At 36.7% G+C, this 24,783-nt stretch overlaps 2 protein-coding genes across 5 annotated transcripts; one reads left to right on the top strand and one right to left on the bottom strand.

The window, feature by feature from the left end:
* Positions 1–701: 701 nt before the first annotated feature.
* On the bottom strand, positions 702–10,912 carry LOC139111952 (NACHT and WD repeat domain-containing protein 2). Of its 2 annotated transcripts, XM_070672625.1 has the most exons (22): positions 10,826–10,912; positions 10,480–10,757; positions 10,241–10,329; positions 9,764–9,880; positions 9,442–9,645; positions 9,190–9,334; positions 8,870–9,095; positions 8,599–8,797; positions 7,049–8,511; positions 6,726–6,945; positions 6,405–6,617; positions 6,093–6,294; positions 5,874–5,997; positions 5,441–5,794; positions 4,975–5,193; positions 4,756–4,902; positions 4,480–4,685; positions 4,193–4,392; positions 3,908–4,077; positions 3,678–3,836; positions 3,410–3,599; positions 702–2,137 (listed from the first exon to the last, which is right to left on the bottom strand). In XM_070672625.1, exons 2-22 carry the CDS (start codon positions 10,580–10,582, stop codon positions 1,988–1,990), a joined length of 5,100 nt encoding a protein of 1,699 aa, XP_070528726.1. In that variant the 5' UTR covers positions 10,583–10,757; positions 10,826–10,912; the 3' UTR covers positions 702–1,987. The 2 variants fall into 2 exon arrangements, with proteins under 2 accessions (XP_070528726.1, XP_070528725.1); XM_070672624.1 differs by lacking the exon at positions 10,826–10,912 and having other exon boundaries at positions 10,480–10,824.
* Positions 2,413–24,772, top strand: Nipped-a (Transcription-associated protein Nipped-A). 3 transcript variants are annotated; one of them, XM_070672621.1, is made up of 14 exons: positions 2,413–2,612; positions 2,727–2,879; positions 9,821–9,908; positions 11,240–11,416; positions 11,497–11,796; positions 12,091–12,285; positions 12,511–20,334; positions 20,585–21,967; positions 22,063–22,237; positions 22,344–22,575; positions 22,656–22,749; positions 22,833–23,381; positions 23,491–23,704; positions 23,900–24,772. In XM_070672621.1, the coding sequence occupies exons 4-14, from the start codon at positions 11,294–11,296 to the stop codon at positions 24,238–24,240; spliced, it is 11,430 nt and encodes a 3,809-aa protein (XP_070528722.1). In that variant the 5' UTR covers positions 2,413–2,612; positions 2,727–2,879; positions 9,821–9,908; positions 11,240–11,293; the 3' UTR covers positions 24,241–24,772. The 3 variants fall into 3 exon arrangements, with proteins under 3 accessions (XP_070528722.1, XP_070528723.1, XP_070528724.1); XM_070672622.1 differs by lacking the exon at positions 9,821–9,908; XM_070672623.1 differs by lacking the exons at positions 2,413–2,612; positions 2,727–2,879; positions 9,821–9,908 and adding an exon at positions 10,857–11,164.
* Positions 24,773–24,783: the final 11 nt, after the last annotated feature.

Raw genomic sequence — 24,783 nt, 5'->3', positions numbered from 1 at the left:
ATTTGAACACCCATTAATTTAGATTATAAATTTATGTAATAATTTTATTAAAAATTATGGAAAAAAATAATGATATGCGCATGTTCTTAACGTTTATAGCAAGGTTTGATTTATAAAAAATTTATTTATCCGCATTATGTACAAAGATATAAAGAAATAAATTTAAATAAGTAAAAAACGTAATAATAAAAAGTATTTGGACAGCTGAAAAATTTATGGAATAAATACTAATATAAATATACACGATCTACCAAACTCAGTACATCGTAGCAATGTCTGAATCTCGAGGTAACGCTTAGAAAAACGAGCGAAAAATTATTCGTTTACGTGGCACGTAAGAAGTACACAATCATAATCGAAAAAAAAGATTCGAATAACTGTTCGAATATTTTTTGTTAATACGTTTTTTACTTATTTTAATTTATTTCTTTATATCTTTGTACATATTGTGGATAAATAAATTTTCTATAAACCAAACCTTGCTATAAACTCTTAAGAACATGGATATCATTACTTTTCCTTCATAATTTTTAATAAAATTGTTACATAAATTTATAATCTAAACTAACTGTCCAATTCTTTTTTTTTTACACCGATTTGTAAGCACAGATTTAACATGGAAATTTTACATCGACTTCGAATCCGAGTATTGTTAACAGTATCGCATGTGCAGCATTTTATAAATACAATCAGATATACAATTCGTAAAATTATTAGTCACCAGCATAAAAACCAAATTACGAAAAAGAAAAAAAAATCGCGAATGAGTCGATTAATTCAAGCTATTATACGCATTGACATTTATGGGCGCCAGCATTCGTACGTTACATATATCAACGGCACCAAAATGTGCTTTGATTTAGCTCAATATTAATTTGTCTCCTAGAAAGCGGACCGTCCGCCAGCAACATTGGCATTTCGCGCCTGTTATCCTTCGCCGAAGCGAGATATACACGACCGATTTAACTACTTCCGTTCCCATTAAGAAGCTCACTTGCATCGAGCGATTCCACATTATTTCCCGGCGGCACAGCGAATCTTTTATATCAACCGACAAGAAAAAAAAAAATTTACAAACATCTGCGATTTGTTACGTATGCACGTAACACCTTCGAGAGTAAATGTCTAACGTCTTGATGTGCACGATGCGAAGGACCGAACGCTGCCAAAAATATAGTTTAAAAAGGGCGAGATTTTTCGGTCCTTGCGAGACGTAATTCATCTGACGTAACTCTACAAAGGACAGTATTGTTTTCAGATGGCGAGATCGAGTTCGAGTCTTCGAATTCGTTCCGCGTCAGTTTACCGTTTGAATGGAAAGACAATGAGAGTGAGAAAGCAGGCGTGAGAGATTGTACGAAGAATTACACGAAGGAAAAGACATAAATAAATGTAATATAAATTCTTTAGCTATGAGCTTTTTCTCTCTCTTTGTAGCGCCTGCGATCGCTTCTAATTTAGCGTGCGACAGCGACCGATTAGATTACCTTGCAGTTATTGATCTTGATAAGATCGCTAATAAATATTTTGTCCTTTTCCGCGACTTCCGTGACCATATTAGAATCGTAACGTCAGAAATAAAAAAAGAAACGAGAGAGAATTCTTCCGTACCAGTTTCAAATAAACAAATTTTGATGAAAAAAAATACTTTAAATCACTTTGCACTTGTAAAAATGGTTTAAAAAACTATCTCTCTCCTTTTTAATAAATAAGATAAGCAACCCAGTCATACGAGAATAGTTTTTGAAGTATTTTACAAAATGTGCTCAAACGATTTAAAACATTTTTTCCATCCAAATATATTTTTATTTGGAAGTGACTTGCAAATGAGTTTTTCTTTCTTTTCTTTTTTTCCTTTTTCACATTACGATTCGACGCGGTAAGGAATATTAAACACCAAATGGACAGAAAACTACGAAGGCGACTACGGAATAATGTTAATTAATATCAGGATGCATCGCCGAGTGGAGTTCACTGCCGTCTTAGTTCACTCTGCGTTCTCGTACGCTTCCTCGATTGCTTCTGAAATATCGCCGGTCATTTTCACGCTTGCGGACAGGTCGTGTGTAACACGGGCGATCCTGGCAGCGGCCTTGAATTTTATCGCAGCGCGATGTTTTTCAGATTTCTTCTTCCACTGAAACAAAAAAAGAGCCGGCAGAAAGTCATAGACAACTCTTGGAGATATCACCGAACAGAACAATATATTAATTAATTATTTATAAACTTAGTATTATTAAGAATATATATTCTTTAATTAAAATCTCGATTTAATATATTATTCAGTGGTAAAGATGGATAAAAATAGGTAGAAACGATACCTAAGCGGAGAACGAGGTGATACTTCAGATGAGGTGAAGAGGGATGAAGGGGAGGCTAAAAGTTTAGTGCCTACAGTTTACGCAAGCGTCGCCGTCCCCGCCTTCCGCGCGCGGAGTATAGCGAAATGATACAGACTGTACGGATTATCGTGCGAGAGCATGCTGCGATAAGACTCGTTTGTTAGTGATAAAATAATTCATCGTTGCCTTATTCTCTTCGCCGAGTTGTCGGAAGATACGGATCCTCACGTTGGCAAATTATATGGAAATGCGCGATCTTGCACCGACGAGGTAATTTTACATGAAATATACATTTATCGCACGTGCTTACAAAGAGGTTTGATCCAATTAGATCAACGTAAAAAAGAAAAAGAAAATAAAAAAACAATGCGTGATTTTTCGTAGACCGCAGAAAGGCCGCGGCAGGTGAGACCGGAATTCTACAGAACGCTAGAAAGCCGACGGTGTCTTCCCGGCAACGTCCGCGTCATTTTCGTCGACGATACCTGCTGATCGTATTAAACGCGAGTACTCAACAGCGACAGGCATCGCCTCGACGTAAGTAAATTTCAATCTTTTACCCAGGAATATATACATATTTATCTGCATATCACCCTTAAAAAATTAACTTTTGCTGCGAACGGTGAACCTAACCTGTACTAACCTAACTTGTGCACGCATGTAAATACTAATTTCGGCGCGCCTGGGCGAGAATCGTAACGCATGAATGTCAAAAGTGTAAAATTCGCAATAGTATTTCGTGGGTTAACTTATGAAACTATAAACTTAACACTGAGAGAAAACCAAAATGCACAGGGGATGGACAAACATAAAGTATAGATCAGGCAAAACAAACGCTTTGATTAACAATGTTAATAATGCGAATAAAACAAATATAAGTTTAATACATAGCTTATCTATTGAATAAATATTCGAATAAAACTCTTGATTACACTATTAATATCGCTTTCAAGGTATTAATCTTCTTACTGTATCTACCATTTTTGTCTGTCCATTCCTCGAGAATGGCAAGTGATATACTTTTATATCACTCTAAAACACAGATAAGAGCTTTGTTTCTTTCCCACCTGTTCGTCACGAGATGGTACGTTGGCAAGATATTCCCTCATCTCAGATTTCTTAGGATCGGCTATTGCCAATACTGACACACACCCATCGACTGTCCCCAAAACGATGCTTCTACCATCGTATGTGCTATCGATGGCACTCAATTCGGCCTGCACTCTGTAATTGGCTATCATTTCGCAATCTGAAGATCTATGAAATCCATTTTACGCATAAATAAGATAATTTTCTAGATTTAGTAGTCCTTGTTAGTCTCAAATGTATACTTGCCTGAAAACTCGGATGGTCTTTCGACCACTATGATAATACAGCACGTATTCATCCGTACGATTAAACATTGATATAACAGTAAATACACCTTCGGCCACTTTCGGTATATACGTTTTTACACTTGTACCTTTCTTTAATTCTATAAGTTCAAGACCACCTCTAAAATACAGATTTAATTACTTTGTAATGCAATATATAATTAAAATCACATCTAAGTAACATTAGCTTACCTACTAGGTGCATACAAAGTATATTTGCCATCCTTGCTAATATTTCCACTCCATTTTGGAATCGTACGTATAATCTTTTTCTTATTGATATCAAGAATTGTACCTTTATCAGAGCCAATGATACCTATCCATTGCGGTTTGTTAGGCATTGGCGTAATACATATTATATCCTGTTAACATAAGTTTTTGTAGCGGCATTTCATTTAGATTTTAGTTGAAACTTTTTAATTTAAATTATTGAGCATCTCGTCACGAGCATAATAATCGGCTAAACAAACTCGTTACCTTAAATCCAGGTAATTTTATTGGTATTTTGCTGATTAGAGCTCCCGTTTTCGCGTTATATATTATAACACAATCCCTGTTGCCTTTGTCAGCTGCTGTCACCGCGAGAAAAGCGTCGTCTGATGTTATCACAACTTGTCGGAAGGGTGTACCGGTATTACTTCTTACAGGATACTCGAAAGAAAATAGCAGTCTACCATCTAATACGATTATAAGTACTTATTAACTTCTACAAAACGTACACGCTAAATGAGCAAAATTAAATAAAATATATTAGTATTTTCTACCAGGAATACTTCTCATGACGAGAGTTGCCATCGTTCGCACGTTTTCCACTCCCACAGGATTATTAGGCCTAGAAACCGCTATAAACTTTGACGATTTTTCTATTAAAGTTAATTGCTTAACATTCTTTTGTTCCTCCTTGAACAGTACTTGTTCCGTAATTCTGTTCCAAATAAGAATATTTCCTGATTCCGTTGACACGATATACCTGAAACAAGAATTTTTTTTTTAATTTAATTGCAACTTTGTAGGATTAAAATAGAAAAAAATTAACTCACTTGCTGTCCTGTGAGATGCAAGCGTGTGTAACAATTGCTCCTAACGGACTATCGGCTAGCTTTGATATTAGTCTACCTGTTAGCAAGTCCCAAACACCCACGCAATCTCTGGTAACTGTAACGGCCAGGTTACCCTCTTCAGCTAAACTATTTCATAAAAGTACAAAGTTAATCACATTTATCGCCTCTTCCTCCCCTTTTTTTTCCACTTGAAATTACCTTAACATGTCTATCTGTAATTCGTGCCTATCGATAACATGAACTTGCTCGAAAATATTATTAATGTTCCACACTTTCACACTTCTATCAATACTCGATGTTACAATGCTATTCCAATTTCCAATGGTCAATGCTTCCAGTTGAATAATTCTCGCAAAATGCGCATCCAGAATTTTTACCAATTCCGACGTCTCAAGCGACCAAACGTACAAATTTTTCCTTTTTAAAAAAAATTAAGCTTATATAGCCGTCTTTTTTTTTAAGAACATAATATATGGAAACTGAATTTTTTTTTAATTTTATCTTAAGTTGCTATTACAATTAACAGAATAAGTTTTTTTTTTTGCATTAAAAAATGACAATTTACTGCAACTCGCCGTAAGGCATCACTTTAAATGAGAAAACTGCAGTCTTACACAAAAAATTTTACCAGATAGATTAATATAAATATTAGTTTAACGCTCACCTTACACCAGCAACGGCGTAATTTTTAGTCCCGCTGACCATAACAGAATTCGAAGTCATCATTCGTGTACTGATGTTTCTAACTCCGTTTGGTAACATTAAAACATGCGCATCACTTTTACTTTCCAAAAACCACACGCTAAAACCATTCCCGGTCGTCGCTAAAAGCATTTCCTCTTCTCTGTCTAACTTGAGCTGTAACAAATATTCTACGTCGTCGTTGTACGCTCTCGGCATATCGAAAACTTTTTCCCAATAAGATGAAGTTTCATCGCTTCTATATTTCGTGATTCTGTAATCGTCCTTGTTTGTGCACGCGTACAAAATATCCTTGTCTTTAGTCATGACCAAAGCACTGAAAAATTTATTATAACGATTTTCTTGCATTGTGATATTTTTTAACAACATTACTATCGATATTAATTCTATCTTACCTGTGAAACTGAAATGGATCTAATGATGTCTTCTTCCTATAAGTATGTAAAAGCATACGCGTATCGTCGAGACTTCCTGACCAAAACACAATTCTATAGAAATCCAGATTTGTATATTCGACATCTATTTAAAAAAATACACACAAAAGTGAAAATCATGTTTAATAAAAAATATACAAAACTCGAATATACATATAAGGAATATGATTTACTTCTTACATAAAATCGGCCATTTATTAGAATCTTCAGGGTTACTATGAGTGTCGAGTAGGTTTCCTCGCAAGTCGAATCTGCACCAGCCTAATTTTCCATAGATAAAAGCATACTGATTCATCAAATATATACCGCACACAGCATCGTCGTTTGGTAAAGGGTTATCAATGACAACAAACTCGCTTGTTAGGGTGTTCAAAACGACACTCTGCGAAAAGTAAAAAAAACAAAATTTATTATTTTATTTTAAATCAAGAATTTTTATCATTTTTTGAAAATTAAAACGAGTTCTTTAAATTATATTAGAGCTTATTCTACCTGATAGTTAGTTGTAAAAGCAGCAGCATATCTATTATCGGGGCTTAATACCAATCGTTGCATTATACCCTCCACGCCAGGATTAACATCTCTTGTCATATCGCTGGTGCTTAGATCCCAAGTGATAAATTTATTAGATATCGATACTACGTAGCGATAATCTGATGTTAAGCAAAATCCGAATACCGCGAATTGATGGCCTTCTAACGAATACTAAAAAAGAAATAACGTAATTAAGATAAATTAAAGGCAATACAATTTTTTTTTATATATATAAAATTTTTTTTAAAAGTATTAAGTAAATTAATACCGTTACACAACCTTTAATGGGCCACCAGGTGTATGTAAGCAATGATAAAGAGGAAGCAAAGCGCAGTTCTTAACACCGTCCTGATCGCATGCTCGAAGCAACATTCTAACATTAACATTTGTACCGATTTCTGGCAATAATCGACCAATTAATTGTGGCGCTAGCATATCAGGATGATTTCCTAAAATTGCACCGCCTAGTCTCAAAGCGTCAGCAACTAGCATAAGTTCTCTAAAAAAGTTAAGAATATTTTTAAAAACTTATATCTGAAAAATTAGAATATTATTATTAAACCTTGCGTTATTTAAAAAAACATATAGTTTTTTCGGCTTACCTGACTAAACTTTGGTTGTCAACAAAGCTACACGCGTCTTCAAAATCAGAAAGTACAGCTTGCAAGGGGCAAGAACTTAGTTTAGCGTGTAGCCACTCGTAATTAAATAAAACGTTCTCGAAGAGATCCTTAAAACGCCGTGCTCTTACCAGATGAAATGGTAATTCACCAAACTTTCGTAAATTGTATCGCGAGACGGTTCCCTCTTTTGAATAAAACGCCAATGGTTGCTCTGGAACTTTTCTATCTGCTACGCCTTCCTTGTCTGTTAAATTAAATCTATGTCTTTGTATTTCGGTATACTTGAAAGGCTTCGGTTTGCCGCCACCCCAAATTCCTAGATAATAGTCCGCGATCATAGAATGAAAATACAACGCCATATTCATATTTTTAAAATATCGCTCTTTGGCCGTGTCCCTGAATTGTCTGTGATACCAATTCAAAACGCTTACACCATCCGCTTCTCTTTCGCTTAGATAATTTGGAAGATCATTCCGTATTCTAGTCCAGAGTAGAGGCGGGATACGCCTCACCGGCGGCAAATGATATTGATAGACATCATCGAGAACCTTGTCGTCCAAGGAGATCAGATCCTCCAGCTCGGATTCGGACAAGCCTGACTTAGCGGCCGTGATGTAGGCCAGAGCGTGGAAGACCAGGATTTTACCATGCTGTTTCTCAATCCTCTCGAATAACATCATTATACTGTCCATTACCGTGCTCGCCAGATGCGTATCTGCTGGTTTCGTATAGCTACGCCATCGACAAATTTCCGCGAACACGAGTTTCACGAAGATTGGCAGAGAGCATTTCGATATAGCATTCGCTACCAGACGCCATTGATAATTATTAAGATCTCTCCTGGCCGTTTTCATCCACATTTTGATTACGTCCATGGCTAGATCCTCACCTAAAGCAGTTACCTCGATAAAACTTTCTTCGGTATCGATCATACGACGTAGCAATTGATAATCTCTCGAAATCACTGGATTCGATTCCTCTGCTGCGCAGGATAAAATCATCTTGCAATTTGATGGTAGTCTTGTGGGTAACCACGACAACTTGTTACCCTGTACACCTGTCAACTGATCGACACTATCCAAAAATAATAGAATCGGTTGTTGGTCATTAGCTAAAGTTAACAAGTATTTAAAATAGGCTGTTAATGGCACCAGATCATCTGGAATTTCCTCAAATGACAATCCATAATTATATGAAATTTGTTGACAGATTGAAATTAATGTAGGAGTAAGCGCACTGCTGTCTGGGGTAGTGCCGAGAAATCGAATTATACTAATCGGTTTTTTACCAGTTAACCAGGTGCTGCTTGTTAAACCCGCGCTCTTTGCAAGGAGAGAAGTCTTTCCGCATCCTCCTTCTCCATATAACACTAATGGCTTATCACTGTCGCCTAGCATGTAATTTTTTATCCTTTCCAGCGTATCCTCGCGCCCGTAAAATACCTGCGTATAAATGTAATACGTGTATACGTGTATGTATGTGTATATATATATATAGCGGTCAGGTTTAGAATTTTAATAAATTTTTACCTTTACGGAATTATTGCAGGCATGCAGATGTTGTAAAATCTCGGTTATTATTTGTCCTTGCGCGGAATTATCTTCCTTCCTCATAGCGCGGTCTACAAGCTTTACTATATTTCTATAAAAGTGAGTGATGAAATGCTGAAGATACTCGCTATGAGTTTCAGGATCTAAACCTTCTCTTCCTATCCATTCCACTGTGTATCTGCAAAAACGATAGTACGATTAAATTCATAATAAAACTTTTTTTTTTTTTTCTGAAGAAGAACGGAGGTACCTTTGTAGATTTGTGCTTTCGATTTTATTCGGTAACCGCTCATCTCTCAGATCGGCCAATAACTTCGACGCTTCGTTATCCAAACTTCTGTTAGCTATGTCTATAAATAAACCGGCTTTTCTCAAATTTTGGAGATTAATGTTATTTATGTATCGCACATATGCCAAGCAATGATTTTTCGTATTTCTAACATTCAGCACGCCATTGATCACTTCCCGCTCGGTCACTGTTACACAATAAATGGTTATTAAGAATTTATTATTATTACGATATAAAAAAAAGACAATTTTAAATTCTTATTGTTGCTGAATTTTTCTTACCGGACATGAAATAATTATGCATCGTATCCTTGTCAAATTTTCCGGTATTAAATAAGGATTGTGCGCCTTTCCTGAACAATTTCTGCATTTTGCACATAGTGTCCCACCAAATCGCCTGATCTTCTTGTTGCAATTTAGGTATTCTCTTAAGAATAAAAAGATATACAATTATAAGAAATAAATAATTGCGTAATAATTAAATGACGGACAATGCATTGAGTGCATTAAATTACTAAACCGAAAGTTAGTTACTTTATTGTTAAAGTTTTTCAGGATAGACGAAATCGGTTGTAGTATACTTGTTGGTGGCACGGCATTGCTATCTTTCTTATACCATTTATCCAAAAGAATAACATCCATTCCTTGGCCTTCTAGTTCTGTTCTTAACATTTCCAGCTCCGAACTAAGAACGTACGTTGGTATAGGACGATATCCATATTTTTGTCCAAGGAATACCTATATATAAAGACATCGTATTAATTTCTTGTAAATATTAAAATACCCTGCAGAGTTTTAATTTCTCTAATAAGGTTTAAAAATAGTTAGACTTTAATTAAAAAATAAATATACTGACAACAAAGTTTGGTCCCATGGATAATCTCTGACAATTTTCTATTTCTCTCATACACAGCTCTGTAGTCATATGATCGTCAGTGGCTTCATCTCGTACACCCCATCTCATATCAACTACCTGTGGAGAGGGGTTTAATCGTCATTACGTAAGACACATTTTTTTTTAAATTAATTTACGATATAATATAAGTTTGTCATTAATTAGATAAGTAAAGTAATTACAAATTTTGTTAATTATTGATATACGAATACATTTAAATTCGAAATAATGCTAATAATTATCAAGTCCGATTCAAGAATTGCGTACAATATACGCAGAATACATTATCTATATATTTTCGGTACCTGGTACCGGAAAATCAATTTCTCTATTCCGAGATGCATGACTCATTCTTTACTATGTACATTTATCCGTGTACAGTTAGCAATTTCTTTGATAATACCAGATTAATATCATTTTTACGAGATAAAGTCTGACCTGAAATTCTAAACCATGTTTTTCTCTGCAATAATCCTTGAGTTTGGGATAACACTGTGCCATCAAAGTATTTCTTTCCATCGTTGTGTCTAAAATATAAATGTAGCCGATTTATATTTTTATATTGCCCTTAATACCATTATTTGTCTTCTTTGATTTAACTTTTAATCATTAAATTATATTTTTTTACTATTTTTAATTTATAAATATATCGTAATTATAAATGCATTAATCCTTACCAGTAAAAGTCGAGCTTGTGAATATGCGAACAATTTTTGAACTCACAGGCGGTAACGATTTTAAAGATCCGGAAAAGATCGAATCAATCGTTTTCTCATCCATGTTTTGGGTTTTAACGTATTTGATTTCTGTGCTAAAAAAAAAAAGAAACTCAAGTCGAGATCGCACCTTGTCGCTTGCAGCAATGCTGTCGAACTAAAATCTGCATTGCGTTTCCAGTGTCTTATACATTCATAATAAGACTATAGTGCCTTGTAATCTCATCCATTCGAGTGTTCTGTATCAGAATCCTTACATTATTTTCTATAGTTTACGCATAATATTATATGTTACCATTACAAATACCATTATAAAAGTCCGCGCAAAAGAATCGCGCGGCGTGTTCACTTTTTAAAATATTTTATATTAAAATATTCTACAAATAAAGAAACGATTGTGTCCTACTGACCATTGCGTGGAGTGGTTACTAAGGTTTATTTACACACTATAGAGATATCGATCTTGAGCATCTTGCAATCCTGCTTGTTCAATTCAATTGGCAAACCTGTATTGACAGTCCGTACAACGCCACGCTCGAAAGATTTATGAAAACTATGTAGTGTAATAAAGTGTAAAAAACAACGTTAGAAACAATGAGCTTTGTGGCTTGCGATAGTTACGTGACAGTGAAATACTAATTATACAGTAAATTACACGCCCGGCTTAACGCAAATTTGTTTAGCACGTCCGTTTTCGTATACCGAACGTTTGATTTTTCAGATATTCTAATGGATTGTTTATAATATTTACCGAGTATCTCTTAAAACAATCGACATGGCTCCCGAGCCGGTAACGCAAATGAACACATATCGTTCATATGTGACGATGCTGGCTGATCCAGTTTCGAAAGATGAATCGAAACTGAAAGCGGCTCAGGAGTTATCAGAAAACTTCGAGGTACGCGGAGCATCGCGGAGGTTATTTAGAATTTATAATTTGCTCCCAAGGAAAATTGCATGCCTTTATATTGATTGTAGATCATAATGTGTTCGTCGCAATATCCGGGCTTTCTCGATCACATGATGAAGATCTTTCTAAAGATATTGCAAGAAGGAGAGCCGCACTTCATATCAGAGTATAACATTCAACAAGTTAGAAAACTGATTCTGGAGATGATACATAGGTTACCGAGCAACGAATACTTACGCCCGTATGTTAGGCAGATCCTGACTCTTATATTTAAACTATTAGAAACAGATAATGAAGAAAACGTATTGGTATGCTTACGCATTATAATCGATCTTCATAAGCAATACAAGCCGACGTTTAATCCAGAAGTGAGTATATGTATTTTGTAATTTATCTCACGGTACGTACGCATACATATTTTTTTTTTTTTTAGTTATTTTATTGTTACAATTTTACTTTAGATATTTTTGCCGCTTTTACACTTTTCAGGCTCGTTTTTTTTTCTTTCTTTCTTTCTTTCGTTCGAGCTTGAAACGTTCGTGGAATAAAATCGCAATTAAATCGAAAAATTCGTCGATTATATGCTAATAATTTTTTTTCTTACGTGAAATTAACTGTGATCATTTATTTTATTTTTAAAATATTGTTCTTCTATTCTACAGATTCAATATTTTCTTCAATTTGTCAAATCGGTGTACAGTGAACTACCAAAAAATTTGTCAAAAATATTTGAGCCACGTCCGCCTCTACGTGTGAAAGACTTGTCAGAAATTAATATAGAAGCCCTGTTGAAAGAGACGTTTACGATTACAGCGATACAGAGCGAAAAGAAAGCAGCCGATGGTACTGTCGTGACGGTGAGTACAATCCTTCGTTTATTTAATTTATTCTAAACTGATTTTATCACATAATTAATACAAACGTGATTGAAAGTATAAGGCTTATTATTTTTATTTTATTTATCTTTATTGCAATTAGTTTTAAAAAATCACGAAAAATGAACAGGTTAAGGCTTCATTAATAAATTAATTAATAGAGAAAAAGAATATGAATTTAATTACGACATGTTTTATTATTTTCAGTACAATTTAATTCCGAAAGCAGTGTTATCTCTCAAGGTTCTTCAAGAATTGCCGATTATTGTAGTTCTGCTTAATCAGTTGTATAAGCAGAACGTGCATCAGGATGTTTCGGATTTTGTTCCAATCGTGATAACGACCATATCGCTTCAACCTAGCCTACAGCATCGAACCTCTCCTGGATTTAATAAGGAAGTCTTTGTTGACTTTATGGGCGCGCAAGTTAAGACGCTTTCGTTCCTTGCATACGTTATAAGATTATATCAGGATTTAATATCTCAAAACAGCGCGATGTTGGTCAAAGGTATACTAGGATTATTTACACTCTGTCCAATGGAAGTAGCTCACTTACGTAAAGAGCTTGTAATCGCATCGCGCCACATTCTCGCTACGGATTTACGAAATCATTTTATTCCGCATATGGAGATATTTTTTAACGAGGATATTTTTATCGGCCATGGTTGGACTGCTCACGAGGCCCTAAGACCTCTAGCTTATTCTACGCTTGCCGATTTAGTTCATCATGTGAGACTTCAATTACCTCTTAGCGACGTGTCTAGAGCAGTACATTTATATGGAAAGAATTTACTCGATCAAACGTTACCCACAGCCGTTCAGATGGTTTCTTGTAAATTACTAATGAATCTGGTGGATACAGTTAGACAAAGATCCGATGCTGAAAACAGCACTCAAGGACGCGAGTTATTGATACGCATACTGTTGGTATTTGTTTTAAAATTTAAGACCATCGCTAAAATTTATATTCCAATTTTACGAAACAAAACGAAACAGTTACGGCCTGCTGTACCGGACAATACGGCTGAAGACGCAAAACCGTGTATTGATGTGAATGAAGAAAAGGAGCAGCCAAAATCGAAGTTCGGCTTTCCGACTTCACAAGCGATGAGTTACAACGTGGCGGATTACAGAAATTTAGTAAAAAGCTTAGTACATGGCGCTAAGGCTATAACGTCGAACTGCATTAAGAGAACCAGTGAAGTGACACAGACTAATCAACTTCAGCCGAAAGAGACTTTGATTTACATACAGCTTGTTAAATGGGCTTTACCGGCTTTAGACATTTACACAATAGGATTACCATCAAATGTTCCCACGCAACCAGGCAGACCAGTGCAATCTCAAACTATACGTACGAAAGAAGAGAAGGAAGTATTAGATCTGTTTGGCAACGTCTTTACGCAAATGAATCCCCAAACATTCCAAGAAATTTTCTCCGTATCCATAGATTATATGGTCGAGAGAATATTTAAAAATTGCGCTTTGCAAATAATTGGAAGTGCATTCTTATCAAGTCATACAATTTCATCGACATTCGCCACGATATTGGTGGAATATTTACTCGAACGAATGACTGAGATGGGATCGAACGTAGAACGTAGTAATTTATATTTAAAATTATTCAAACTTGTCTTTGGGAGCGTGTCACTCTTTCCTGCCGAAAACGAGCATATGCTACGGCCACATTTAAATCTAATTGTCAATCGTGCTATGGAATTAGCGATGTCGGCAAAGGAACCGTATAATTATTTTCTGTTACTTCGCGCGTTATTCAGATCCATAGGTGGTGGCTCTCATGATTTATTATATCAAGAATTTTTACCCTTGCTTCCTAATATGCTGGAGGGACTGAACAGACTGCAATCTGGTTTACATAGACAACATATGAAAGACCTTTTTGTCGAGTTGTGTTTAACTGTGCCTGTACGTCTCAGTTCTCTTTTACCGTACCTTCCAATGTTAATGGATCCTTTAGTTTCAGCTCTTAATGGAAGTTACTGTTTAGTAAGCCAAGGTCTTCGCACTCTAGAATTATGTGTCGATAATCTTCAGCCCGATTTTTTATATGAGCACATACAACCAATTCGCGCGGAATTAATGCAAGCTCTTTGGAGGACATTGCATAACTCTACTGATCAAGCTCACGTCGCTTTTCGGGTACTTGGTAAATTCGGCGGTGGAAATCGGAGAATGATGATTGAACCACAAAAATTGGAATACAACGATCGTGAAACTAATTCTCCGACTGTAGTAGTTTACTTCCAAGGATTATCTCAGTCGATTGATTTTCCGATGGAAAAAGTAATTGAAGCTGCGTTTAATGCATTAAAATCTAATACAACGGATGTATTCTACCGCAAGCAATCCTGGGAAATTATATATTGTTATTTGACAGCGTCTTTAAGAATGGATGACGCAGCTTATTTGTGGTACGATTTATTCACGCATCCGAGTTTTAAAGAAAGCGAAATACCACCTCAACAGGGACCACACTATCGGTGTCCCGATATTGTAGCACGAAACGTTCAGCAAACAGCATTAACTAGCATGTTTATTGCTGCAGAAATGAAAGAATTGAGACCCTCGGTACTTGACACCGTTGTTTCCGTCGTGAGACATTACACGATGGTCGCTATAGCACAACAGTCCGGTTTGTTTAGCTGGACAGAACGAGAAATTCGCAAAGATATGCAAGGGCAAGATCCACTTGTGTTAATTGACGCTCTTGCCGTTATAATGGGCCACGACGAGAGAGAACTATATAAAGCAGGATACCTAGCTCTCGTATTAATATTAGAAACTGCAACTAATATTTTAGGTTCCAAAGAACGGGCATGCCAATTGCCTTTCATGGAATATTTGGCAGAGAGAATGTGTTCACTGTGCTATGAACGCGCCTGGTACGCTAAATTAGGTGGTTGTATAGCGATAAAATTTTTATTTGAACGAATGGCTACTAAATGGGTTCTTAATCATCTGTTTGTTTTTTTGAAGGCTCTTATATTCGTAATGATGGATTTAACCGACGAAGTATCTAATGGTGCTATCGACATGGCAAAAGAAAATTTAGAAAAAATGTTAAGAGTTTGCGTGAATCCTAGCATTCAAGAAGATAAACATAATATAGAATTGATAGAAGCGCAAAACAAGAGTCTGTATGAAGTGACTCGTGAATTGGTTAAACAAGTGACATCGCCGCATACAATTGTACGTGAACAGGCCATGGCCTCGTTACGTCAGCTTGCTGAAATACAGAATAAATCAGTGACAGAAGTTATGGAGCCGCATAAGGAAGTTTTAGCAGACATGATACCACCTAAGAAGCATCTTTTACGACATCAACCAACTAACGCACAAATTGGCTTAATGGACGGTAATACATTCTGTACGACTTTAAATCCGCGTCTTTTTACCATCGATTTGAACATCATGGAGCACAAGGTATTCTTCCAAGAGGTATTAGGTCTCTGCGAAGCGGACGAAGCCAATCTCAATAAATTAGCCTGCTATAAATCAATTTCGAATTTGATGCCTTTAAGAAAATCTGCATTACGAGCGCTTGCAGCTTGCCATTACATCGAGAGTTGCCGAACAAAGATACTCGGAGTTTTATATAAAGCTTTAGAAAAACCTCATGCTGAGTTACAAGAAACGGCGTTTGAATGCATGAAAACTTTTATTGCAGGTTTTCAACTTGATATGGAGTCCGTTCATACCATGATGCGACCTATGCTGTTAACGTTAGGCGATCATAGAAATTTGAGTCTGGATTGCGTGAGAAGGCTGTCATATTTAACGCAGCTGTTCCCAAGCACTTTCAGTGTTACTTTGTGTGAACAAATGCTACAACACGTAAAGAAATTTTTGGAGAACTTGATTCAATCTCACAAAGGTATATCCAAGTCCGGTGAAAATGAACAGAAAATTACTATTATTATAGGAATATATCACGACATTCCAGCATCGCTACCGAAATTTAATGACGCTCTCTGCAGACTCATTTTGCAAACTGAAAAATCATTGTTAGTTGAGGTCTCTAGTCCTTTTAGAGAACCGCTAATGAAATGTCTCTTACGTTACCCGACAGATGCGCTCAATTTATTTTTGCACGACAGTAATATCAAAGACCAGCAATGGAGCCGATATTTGGAGTATCTTATTAGTCACAAAGACGGTAAGCCGTTCCGTGATATTTTACATAACAGTACAGCGCGACTCGTCACTATGCTTTTAGCTCACTCGCAAACGAATTCAAATTTGAGTCGTATGGAGAAAAGCGAAGTGCAGTATCGTGCGATAAAAATCATTGGTATACTTATCAAGTACGACGAACAATGGTTATCCACTCAGAGCCAGTTAGTAGGCGCGTTGAAGCAAATATGGTATAACGACGATTATCAGGCATTACATAAAAAAGTCGAAGGTGTTGATTATTGCCATTGGAAGGAACCGAAGCACATCGTCAAGATCTTGCTGCATTATTTTCGTCATCAACCAAACGATATCGATTTATTGTTTCAATTACTTCGGGCCACGTGCGACCGATTTGTACCAGATTTTCAATTTTTAAGAGATTTTCTCGAAAACACAGTCGCACAGGAATATACGGTAGAGTGGAAGCGGAGCGCTTTCTTCCGTTTTGTTGAGCATTTTCCAACGAATAATATGTCACAAGAACTGAAAGCAAACGTTCTACAGCTTATTATAATACCGTGTTTTGCAGTAAGTTTTGAACGAGGCGAAGGTATTAAATTAATCGGCGGCGTGCCAATGCCTTATCAAGACAATCCGGAAAACGTTGTGTCAGTATTTATCAGTAAAATAATTGATCCGGATAATCCATTTGGTTCGGCAGATTGCGTCCGTATCTCTTTGTTACAGTTTTCCCGTCTTTTAGTGGAACAGGCGTCACAGCACATTCATGACGTTACTAACAAAAGACAAGGACACAAACTACGCCGATTAATGACATTCGCCTGGCCTTGCTTATTAGTCAAGAATTGTGTGGATCCAACTACTAAATATCACGGTCATCTTCTTCTGAGTCATATAATAGCGAAATTTGCTATTCACAAGCGAATAGTTTTGCAAGTATTTCACAGCTTACTGAAGGCACATGCTGTAGATGCTCGTAATGTTGTACGACAAGCATTGGAAATATTAACGCCTGCAATGCCTGTACGAATGGAAGATGGTAATACTATGTTAACACATTGGACGAAAAAAATTATTGTAGAAGAAGGCCATTCTATGCAGCAATTGTCTCATATTTTGCAATTAGTTGTGAGGCACTACAAAGTTTATTATCCAGTCAGACATCATCTAGTTCAGCACATAGTAAACTCAATTCAACGAATAGGATGCACTCCGACCGCTACCATAGAACATCGTCGACTGGCTGTCGAGTTAGCAGAAGTTATTGTTAAATGGGAATTGTATAGAATTAAGGAAGAAGCCGAAGTAACAGAATCTAATAAAGCAGTACAACCGTCGAATGTACTTAAACGCCCTACAATTAATGAAGATCCATCAGGTAAACGCATGAGTTCACAGTCGTCCGGTAACAGCCCCGTGCCTCTGTCTAGAATGGAGCCTGGTTCAGCGAAGCCGATTGAGAGATCTCATGCGGATGCTGTTTTGAATTTTTTGTTACGGTTGGCGTGCCAAGTTAACGACGTGACTACTATTCACGGGAATCCCGGCGAACAGCTGTCAAGACGTTGCGTTGCTTTATTAAAAATGGCACTGAAGCCTGACGTATGGGTCGCCGAACAATGCGATTTAAAATTAGCGTGGCTCGATAAAGTTCTCGCCAGCGTAGATAGCACTCAGCCTAATTACGGAAATATTAGCACGGCATTGGAAGTACTAACGTTTCTATTAGGTGTGATGAAGCGTGAACAAATACTTGTAAGTTTTAAGCCGCTGCAGCGTGGAATCGGCGCCTGCATTACTAGCAGCAATACTAAAATTATACGTCTAGTGCATGGATTGTTATCACGATTGATGACAATTTTTCCAGCTGAGCAGACTTCTCCTAACATAGCGCCTAAATATGAAGACTTAGATACATTGTACACGACCGTAGGCAGATTTATAGGCGAAGGATTAGCCACTTATGAAAAGACCGCAGCTACGTCAAGTTCACTTTTTGGTACTCTCATGATGCTTAAAGCAGCTTGCACGAATAATCCAAGTTATATTGATCGGTTAATAACTCCGTTTATGAGAGTTTTGCATAAAATGGCCAAAGAACATTTGCAACCTACGCAAACTGAAGCCAGTCCTGTCATGAGTGAATTATTAATTCTCAGCTTAGATCTGGTGAAAAATCGCGTGGCAGTAATGGGCGTGGATATGCGTAAGTCGTTTATAGGCACGATTTTAGTCGGTTTAATCGAAAAGACACAAGATGCTAAAGTAATGAAAGCCATTACAAAGATTCTAGAAGAATGGATGAAAAATAAAACTACTATTGCAATGAATCAAACACCCAGTTTGCGCGAGAAATCTATTTTGTTGGTAAAAATGATGCAGTACGTCGAGAAACATTTTTCCGATGATTTAGAATTAAATAAACAATTTTTGGAACTCGTAAATTATGTTTATCGCGATGAAAGTTTAAAGTTGACAGAATTAACTTGCAAATTGGAGCAAGCTTTTTTGGCCGGCCTTCGTTGTGTGCAACCACAAGTAAGAGCAAAATTTTTCGAAGTATTTGACAATTCTATGAAGAGGCGCTTGGCCGATCGTATTTTATATATCGTTGTTAGTCAGAATTGGGAGAATATAGGCTCGCATTATTGGATCAAGCAATGCATTGAATTACTGCTTGCCACCGTTAATCCAACCACTTTAATACAAATGACGAATGAAGATCTTTTACTTCCCAGCATTACATCTATTATGCAAGGGGGCATGGAAAAAGAGAGCAAGGATCAAACTCATTTTATTTGCCGTCTCGGTCGCACTGACGAGGAGCCACAGGACATGGAAATAGCAGACGGAGATTCTAAGGATACAAATCTCCTTGTCGATATGGACGCATGGATGTCTAATCTAACAGATTCCACAAACGCTACCGCCGAAGAAATTACCGAGAAACCTAACTTAACGCAGATGATTAACAAACAAATACGCTTTATGGAAAATGCAAAGAAAATCAGAACGGAGCAGCTGCTACTAGCAACTGCTCAGCTGTGTCACATGGACACGGGATTGGCGGAGCGTGTTTGGCTAGACATGTTCCCACGAATATGGTCTATCTTGGAGGAACCTTATCTCACATCTATAATGACAGAAATGGCACCGTTTGTTGCTAGCGGTGCACACGTTATTCAAAAAGATTGCCATCCGAGCGCGCTCGGTACTTTCCTGGAATCACTGGCACACTGTAATCCACCGGTAGCCATCGCACCGCCTGTAATGAAATATCTTGGTAGGTCGCATAATGTTTGGCATCGAATAACTTTAAGTTTAGAGCAGATGGGTGCTGAAATGGCGATGGACGGTAACGGTGGTAACGCGAAAAATCGAGGCGAGCCTGATCTTTATCGCTCATCTGATGAAACTGAGCAGATTGAGTGTGTCACTCCTTATCACGAGGTAATGCATATGCTTTCGGAAATGTACTCGTTACTTTGCGAGGAAGATATGTGGTCAGGTTTATGGCAAAAAAGACCTGCACATTATAAGGAGACTTTACATGCGATTGCATTAGAACAGCAAGGATTCTTCGAACAGGCGCAAGGTGCATACGAAGTGTGCATGACTAAATTTCGACAAGATTATCCATCTGGCCCGGCACCTTACCATCTCAATGTGGAAATGCTTCTCTGGGAGAGGCATTGGGAACGCACTGTGAAAGAACAGAATCAGTGGGAGATTCTATTGGAATTGGGCGGCCACAGTAATTATAAAAATCCTTTCCTCGTTCTAGACAGTGCATGGCGTATTCCGAATTGGCCGGTGATGAAGGAAATTCTCGCACAGTTGGAACACAATTGTCCTCGTGAAATTGCTTGGAAGGTATTTATAATAATTATTAAAGAAAGATAAACGTTTAACAGCTTTATAATATTTTTCCATTTACTGATATTTTGCAGTTTAGTCTTGTTATAAATATATATATTTTAATTTTACTTAAAATTATGTATATTTATATAATTTATATATATTATAAATTATATAATATTTAATTTTATTTAAAATATATATTTTTTAATATAAAAATATTAACAAACTTGTAATTTTTATTATTTTATTTTTTTTTTTTTAGATTAATCTGTACCGTGGATTTGTAACTTTATGTACTAGCGAAGATCAACAACGTCTGAACGCTGTCGAACGTTACGTGGAACTTGCGTCTGGTTTATGCATGCGTGAATGGCGTCGACTTCCTCGTATTGTTAGTCACGTTCATCAGCCGTTGCTTCAAGCAGCTCAACAGATAATGGAACTTCAAGAGGCAATGCAAATTCATCAAGGATTATTACATGGGAGGAGTAATTCATTACACGACATGAAGGCTATCGTAAAAACGTGGCGAAATCGTTTACCTGTAATAGCCGACGATCTTAGTCATTGGTCGGATATCTTTACCTGGCGGCAGCATCATTATACTTTTATTGCTAACCACTATGATTCTCAACAAGATCAACCGGTCAATCATTCGTTGCTTGGCATACATGCCTCCATGCAAGCGATTATTCATTTTGGCAAGATTGCAAGAAAGCAAAATCTTTGTGGAGTATGCTTGGATTCTCTGGCTAAAATTTATAATACGCAAACAAGCGTACCTATGGTTGATTGTTTTCAAAAAATTAGACAACAAGTAAAATGCTATTTGCAGATGGCTACCATGGGAGGGCAAAACGAGTTGCAAGAAGGTTTGGACGTGCTAGAATCAACTAATATGGGCTATTTTACAAAAGAAATGGTCGCCGAGTTCTACGCATTGAAGGGCCTTCTTCAGTCTCAACTAGGCCGCTCAGATGATGCTAATAAAAGCTTCTCTGCTGCGACTCAGTTGCATGACACTCTCGTAAAAGCTTGGTCCCTTTGGGGCGATTATCTCGAAAGTATATTTACACGTGACGGACATACTCGCCAGATAAATATCGGCGTAAGCGCTCTTGTATGCTTTTTGCATGCTTGTAGGCATCAGAATGAATCTAAGTCCAGAAAGTATATTGCTAAAATTTTATGGCTACTCACATATGATGACGACAAGTCATTATTAATGGATACTTTGGACAAATATGCCGTGGGTGTACCAGCCATTCAATGGTTACCTTGGGTACCACAGCTGCTAATGTATTTAGTACGTTACGAAGGAAGTGTAATTTTAAATTTGTTGAGTCAAGTTGGTAGAATGTTTCCGCAAGCTGTTTATTTCTCCATTCGTACTTTATATTTAACGTTAAAAATAGAGCAGAGGGAGAGATACAAGAGCGGTGAATTAGCTGCAGGTAAAAGTCAAGACGGTGTCGAAGATCGAGGCTCTACCACGGCAGGCAATGTACCTCAACAACAAGGGATACCTGAAACAGGTCATACGGTACGTGCCACGGCACCTATGTGGAGATGCTCAAAAATTATGCATATGCAAAGAGATATTCACCCAACTATTTTATCCAGTTTAGAAGGAATAGTCGATCAGGTTGGTATAAATAATGTTATTGTACATTTATGTATTCAATACCGCGTAATAAAAATTACAAACATTAAAAAAATATATATATATGTATATCTTAGATGGTCTGGTTCCGTGAGACGTGGTACGAAGAAGTTTTAAGGCAACTAAGACAAGGACTCGCAAAATGTTACGCGATAGCATTCGAAAATCGTGGTGCAGTTAGCGAAGCTACAATAACTCCCCATACATTAAATTTTGTGAAAAAACTTGTTTCAACTTTTGGAATTGGCATAGGTAAATTAATTAAAATAGCAAAATTTATTTGCTTTCTGTATTAATTAACACGAGGATTAGTAAAAAAAGACAATTTTTCTCGTAACATGTATTTTGCGATTTACAGAGAACATATCGTCTTCACAAAACATGAGCAGCTCGTTTAGTTCAGCGGCATCAGAATCTTTGGCACGTAGAGCTCAAGCTACTGTACAGGATCCCGTTTTCCAAAAAATGAAATGTCAATTCACGAGCGATTTTGATTTTACTGTACCTGGAGCGAGATTACTACACAATCTTATTAGTAAATTAAAGAAATGGATAAAAATTCTCGAAGAAAAAACGAAACAAATACCAAAGTAATATTTTACTTTATAAAATGTTTCTTAATAATTTCTTTTACAATTTATGAACTACAAATTTCCATATTATTTTGCAGATCTTTCTTAATTGAGGAAAAATGTCGTTTCTTAAGTAACTTTAGTTTAAAAACTGCGGAAGTTGAACTACCCGGTGAATTTTTGATACCTCGGGTAAGATAATTAAATTTTTCTAAATTGTTCTTTAATTTTAATTAAAATTTAAAATATTCTATTTAACATTTTATATATTTCAGCACTCGCACTATTCCGTAAAGATAGCGAGATTTGTGCCACGAGTCGAGGTAGTTCAACGACACAACACGGTCGCTAGGAGATTACGCATTCGCGGCCACAACGGTCGCCTTTACCCTTATTTGGTGGTCAACGACGCCTGTCTGGGAGATGCAAGGCGTGAAGAGCGCTTGTTACAATTGTTGCGCATGTTAAATCATTTCTTAACGAAGCAAAAAGAAACGTCACGGCGTTTCTTACACTTTACAGTACCACGACTTGTCGCGGTTTCACCGCAAATGAGACTCGTGGAGGATAATCCGGCAGCAATTTCCCTTTTAGACATTTATAAGCAAGGTTGCGCTAAGCTAGGTATGGAACGCGACGCACCTATTGCCAAATATTATGAAAAACTAGCTGCCGTACAAGCACGAGGTGCGCAAGCCAGCCATCAAGTGCTACGGGATATTCTGAAGGAAGTGCAAAGCACAATGGTCTCTAAAACTATGTTAAAAGATTGGGCGATGAAAACATTTCCCGGTGCTACTGATTATTGGACATTCAGAAAAATGGCAAGTATTTTAAGTATTAATAGTTTAACGCATAAATGTAAATTATTTAAATATGTAATTTATTGGAGAATATACTCATTTCACTGTGCCTGTATTTTTCTATTTTCAGTTCACCTTGCAATTATCTCTGACATGCTTCGCTGAATACGTACTTCATCTTACACGACTTAATCCCGATATGATGTACGTACATCAAGATTCTGGTCTAATTAACATCGCGTACTTCAAATTTGATATCGATGACATCTCCGGAGAGTTAGATGCAAAGAGGCCGGTACCTTTCCGCCTGACGCCCAATATCTTCGAATTTCTTACAACTATAGGTTAGTTGAATCTAATTTTAATCTTGTTTATTAATGTAATAAAACATATCTTTATGTAAATGCCTTTTTTTAATTTAGATTTTAAATTTAAAGGGATCCTAGAGCTCCTCGTTTTATTATTTTTCGTTTTAAAGATCGTGCAGATATATTTAGTTGTCGAGCTCTCTTAGATTTCACGAAATTAATTTTTTACAGGAGTTTGCGGACCGTTGACTGCTAGCGCGATTGCCACGGCGCGATGTTTAGTTCAACCTACGTTCCAACTGCATGCGATACTTCGCGCAATTTTGCGAGATGAAGTAATCGCGGATCATAAACGGCAAGAAGACGCCGAAGGCACATCGCAAGCACCGACCGATCTAAAGGGCGAACTTTTAATAAAAATGGTAAATCATGCAGTCAACGCGATCGTCGGTAGACTAAATTCTCTCGCAAATTTCGACGGTATTGACAGTAAGGTAAGCACACTGGTGGCAGCTGCCAATAGCCATGATAATCTTTGCCGAATGGATCCTTCGTGGCATCCATGGCTGTAAAATGCAAAATTTTAGTTTGTGCTACCAACAAACGAGAGAAATTTAAAATCATTATCGCGATAATTTATTTGATTTTGGAAAATAAAAAATGACGAAAATAATTAAACGATAGAAAAGTATTATGTATAGTCTATATGCAGGATGCACTACGAGATTGGATACAGTTTCTAAAGAATGCATTTCAGAGAAATAGATTTTTCCTACACATACACCCGTGTCTGTATGCACATACGTTAATGAAATTTTGTACAGCATAAATCGAAACTGTAAACTAAATTTTATTAAATTTTTTTTTTATTTTTACTATATATATATATATGTACTATATTGCTTATAGACTTATTGTCATTACATAACTTTTCAATACGACATAAGCTCCAATTTAAATTTCCAGCTGTAAACGAGTTAGACATTAAGAATCTTGTGTAGATAGTTTAACTTTTAAGAACAGTTCTCTCTCGCCAAGAAATGATATATAAACTTGACATATAAAGTTTTTATTTATTGTACAATTAATATTACGATATGAACATGGAATCTGTA

The sequence above is a fragment of the Cardiocondyla obscurior genome, linkage group LG26 (genome assembly GCF_019399895.1).
Source record: "Cardiocondyla obscurior isolate alpha-2009 linkage group LG26, Cobs3.1, whole genome shotgun sequence".
Taxonomy (NCBI): domain Eukaryota; kingdom Metazoa; phylum Arthropoda; class Insecta; order Hymenoptera; family Formicidae; genus Cardiocondyla; species Cardiocondyla obscurior.
This window is presented reverse-complemented; position numbering and strand designations above follow the sequence as displayed.

Bases quoted from the DNA above. Each gene is read 5' to 3' on its own strand.
- Nipped-a (XM_070672622.1), top strand. From the start codon at position 11,294: ATGGCTCCCGAGCCGGTAACGCAAATGAACACATATCGTTCATATGTG. The intron at 12,286-12,510 runs GTGAGTACAATC...TATTATTTTCAG, and splicing joins CCGATGGTACTGTCGTGACG to TACAATTTAATTCCGAAAGC. The intron at 20,335-20,584 runs GTATTTATAATA...TTTTTTTTTTAG, and splicing joins CTCGTGAAATTGCTTGGAAG to ATTAATCTGTACCGTGGATT.
- LOC139111952 (XM_070672625.1), bottom strand. From the start codon at position 10,582: ATGGATGAGAAAACGATTGATTCGATCTTTTCCGGATCTTTAAAATCG. The intron at 8,798-8,869 runs GTACCTCCGTTC...TCGTTTTTGCAG, and splicing joins GAAAGCACAAATCTACAAAG to ATACACAGTGGAATGGATAG. The intron at 3,837-3,907 runs GTAAGCTAATGT...TCTGTATTTTAG, and splicing joins ACTTTGTATGCACCTAGTAG to AGGTGGTCTTGAACTTATAG.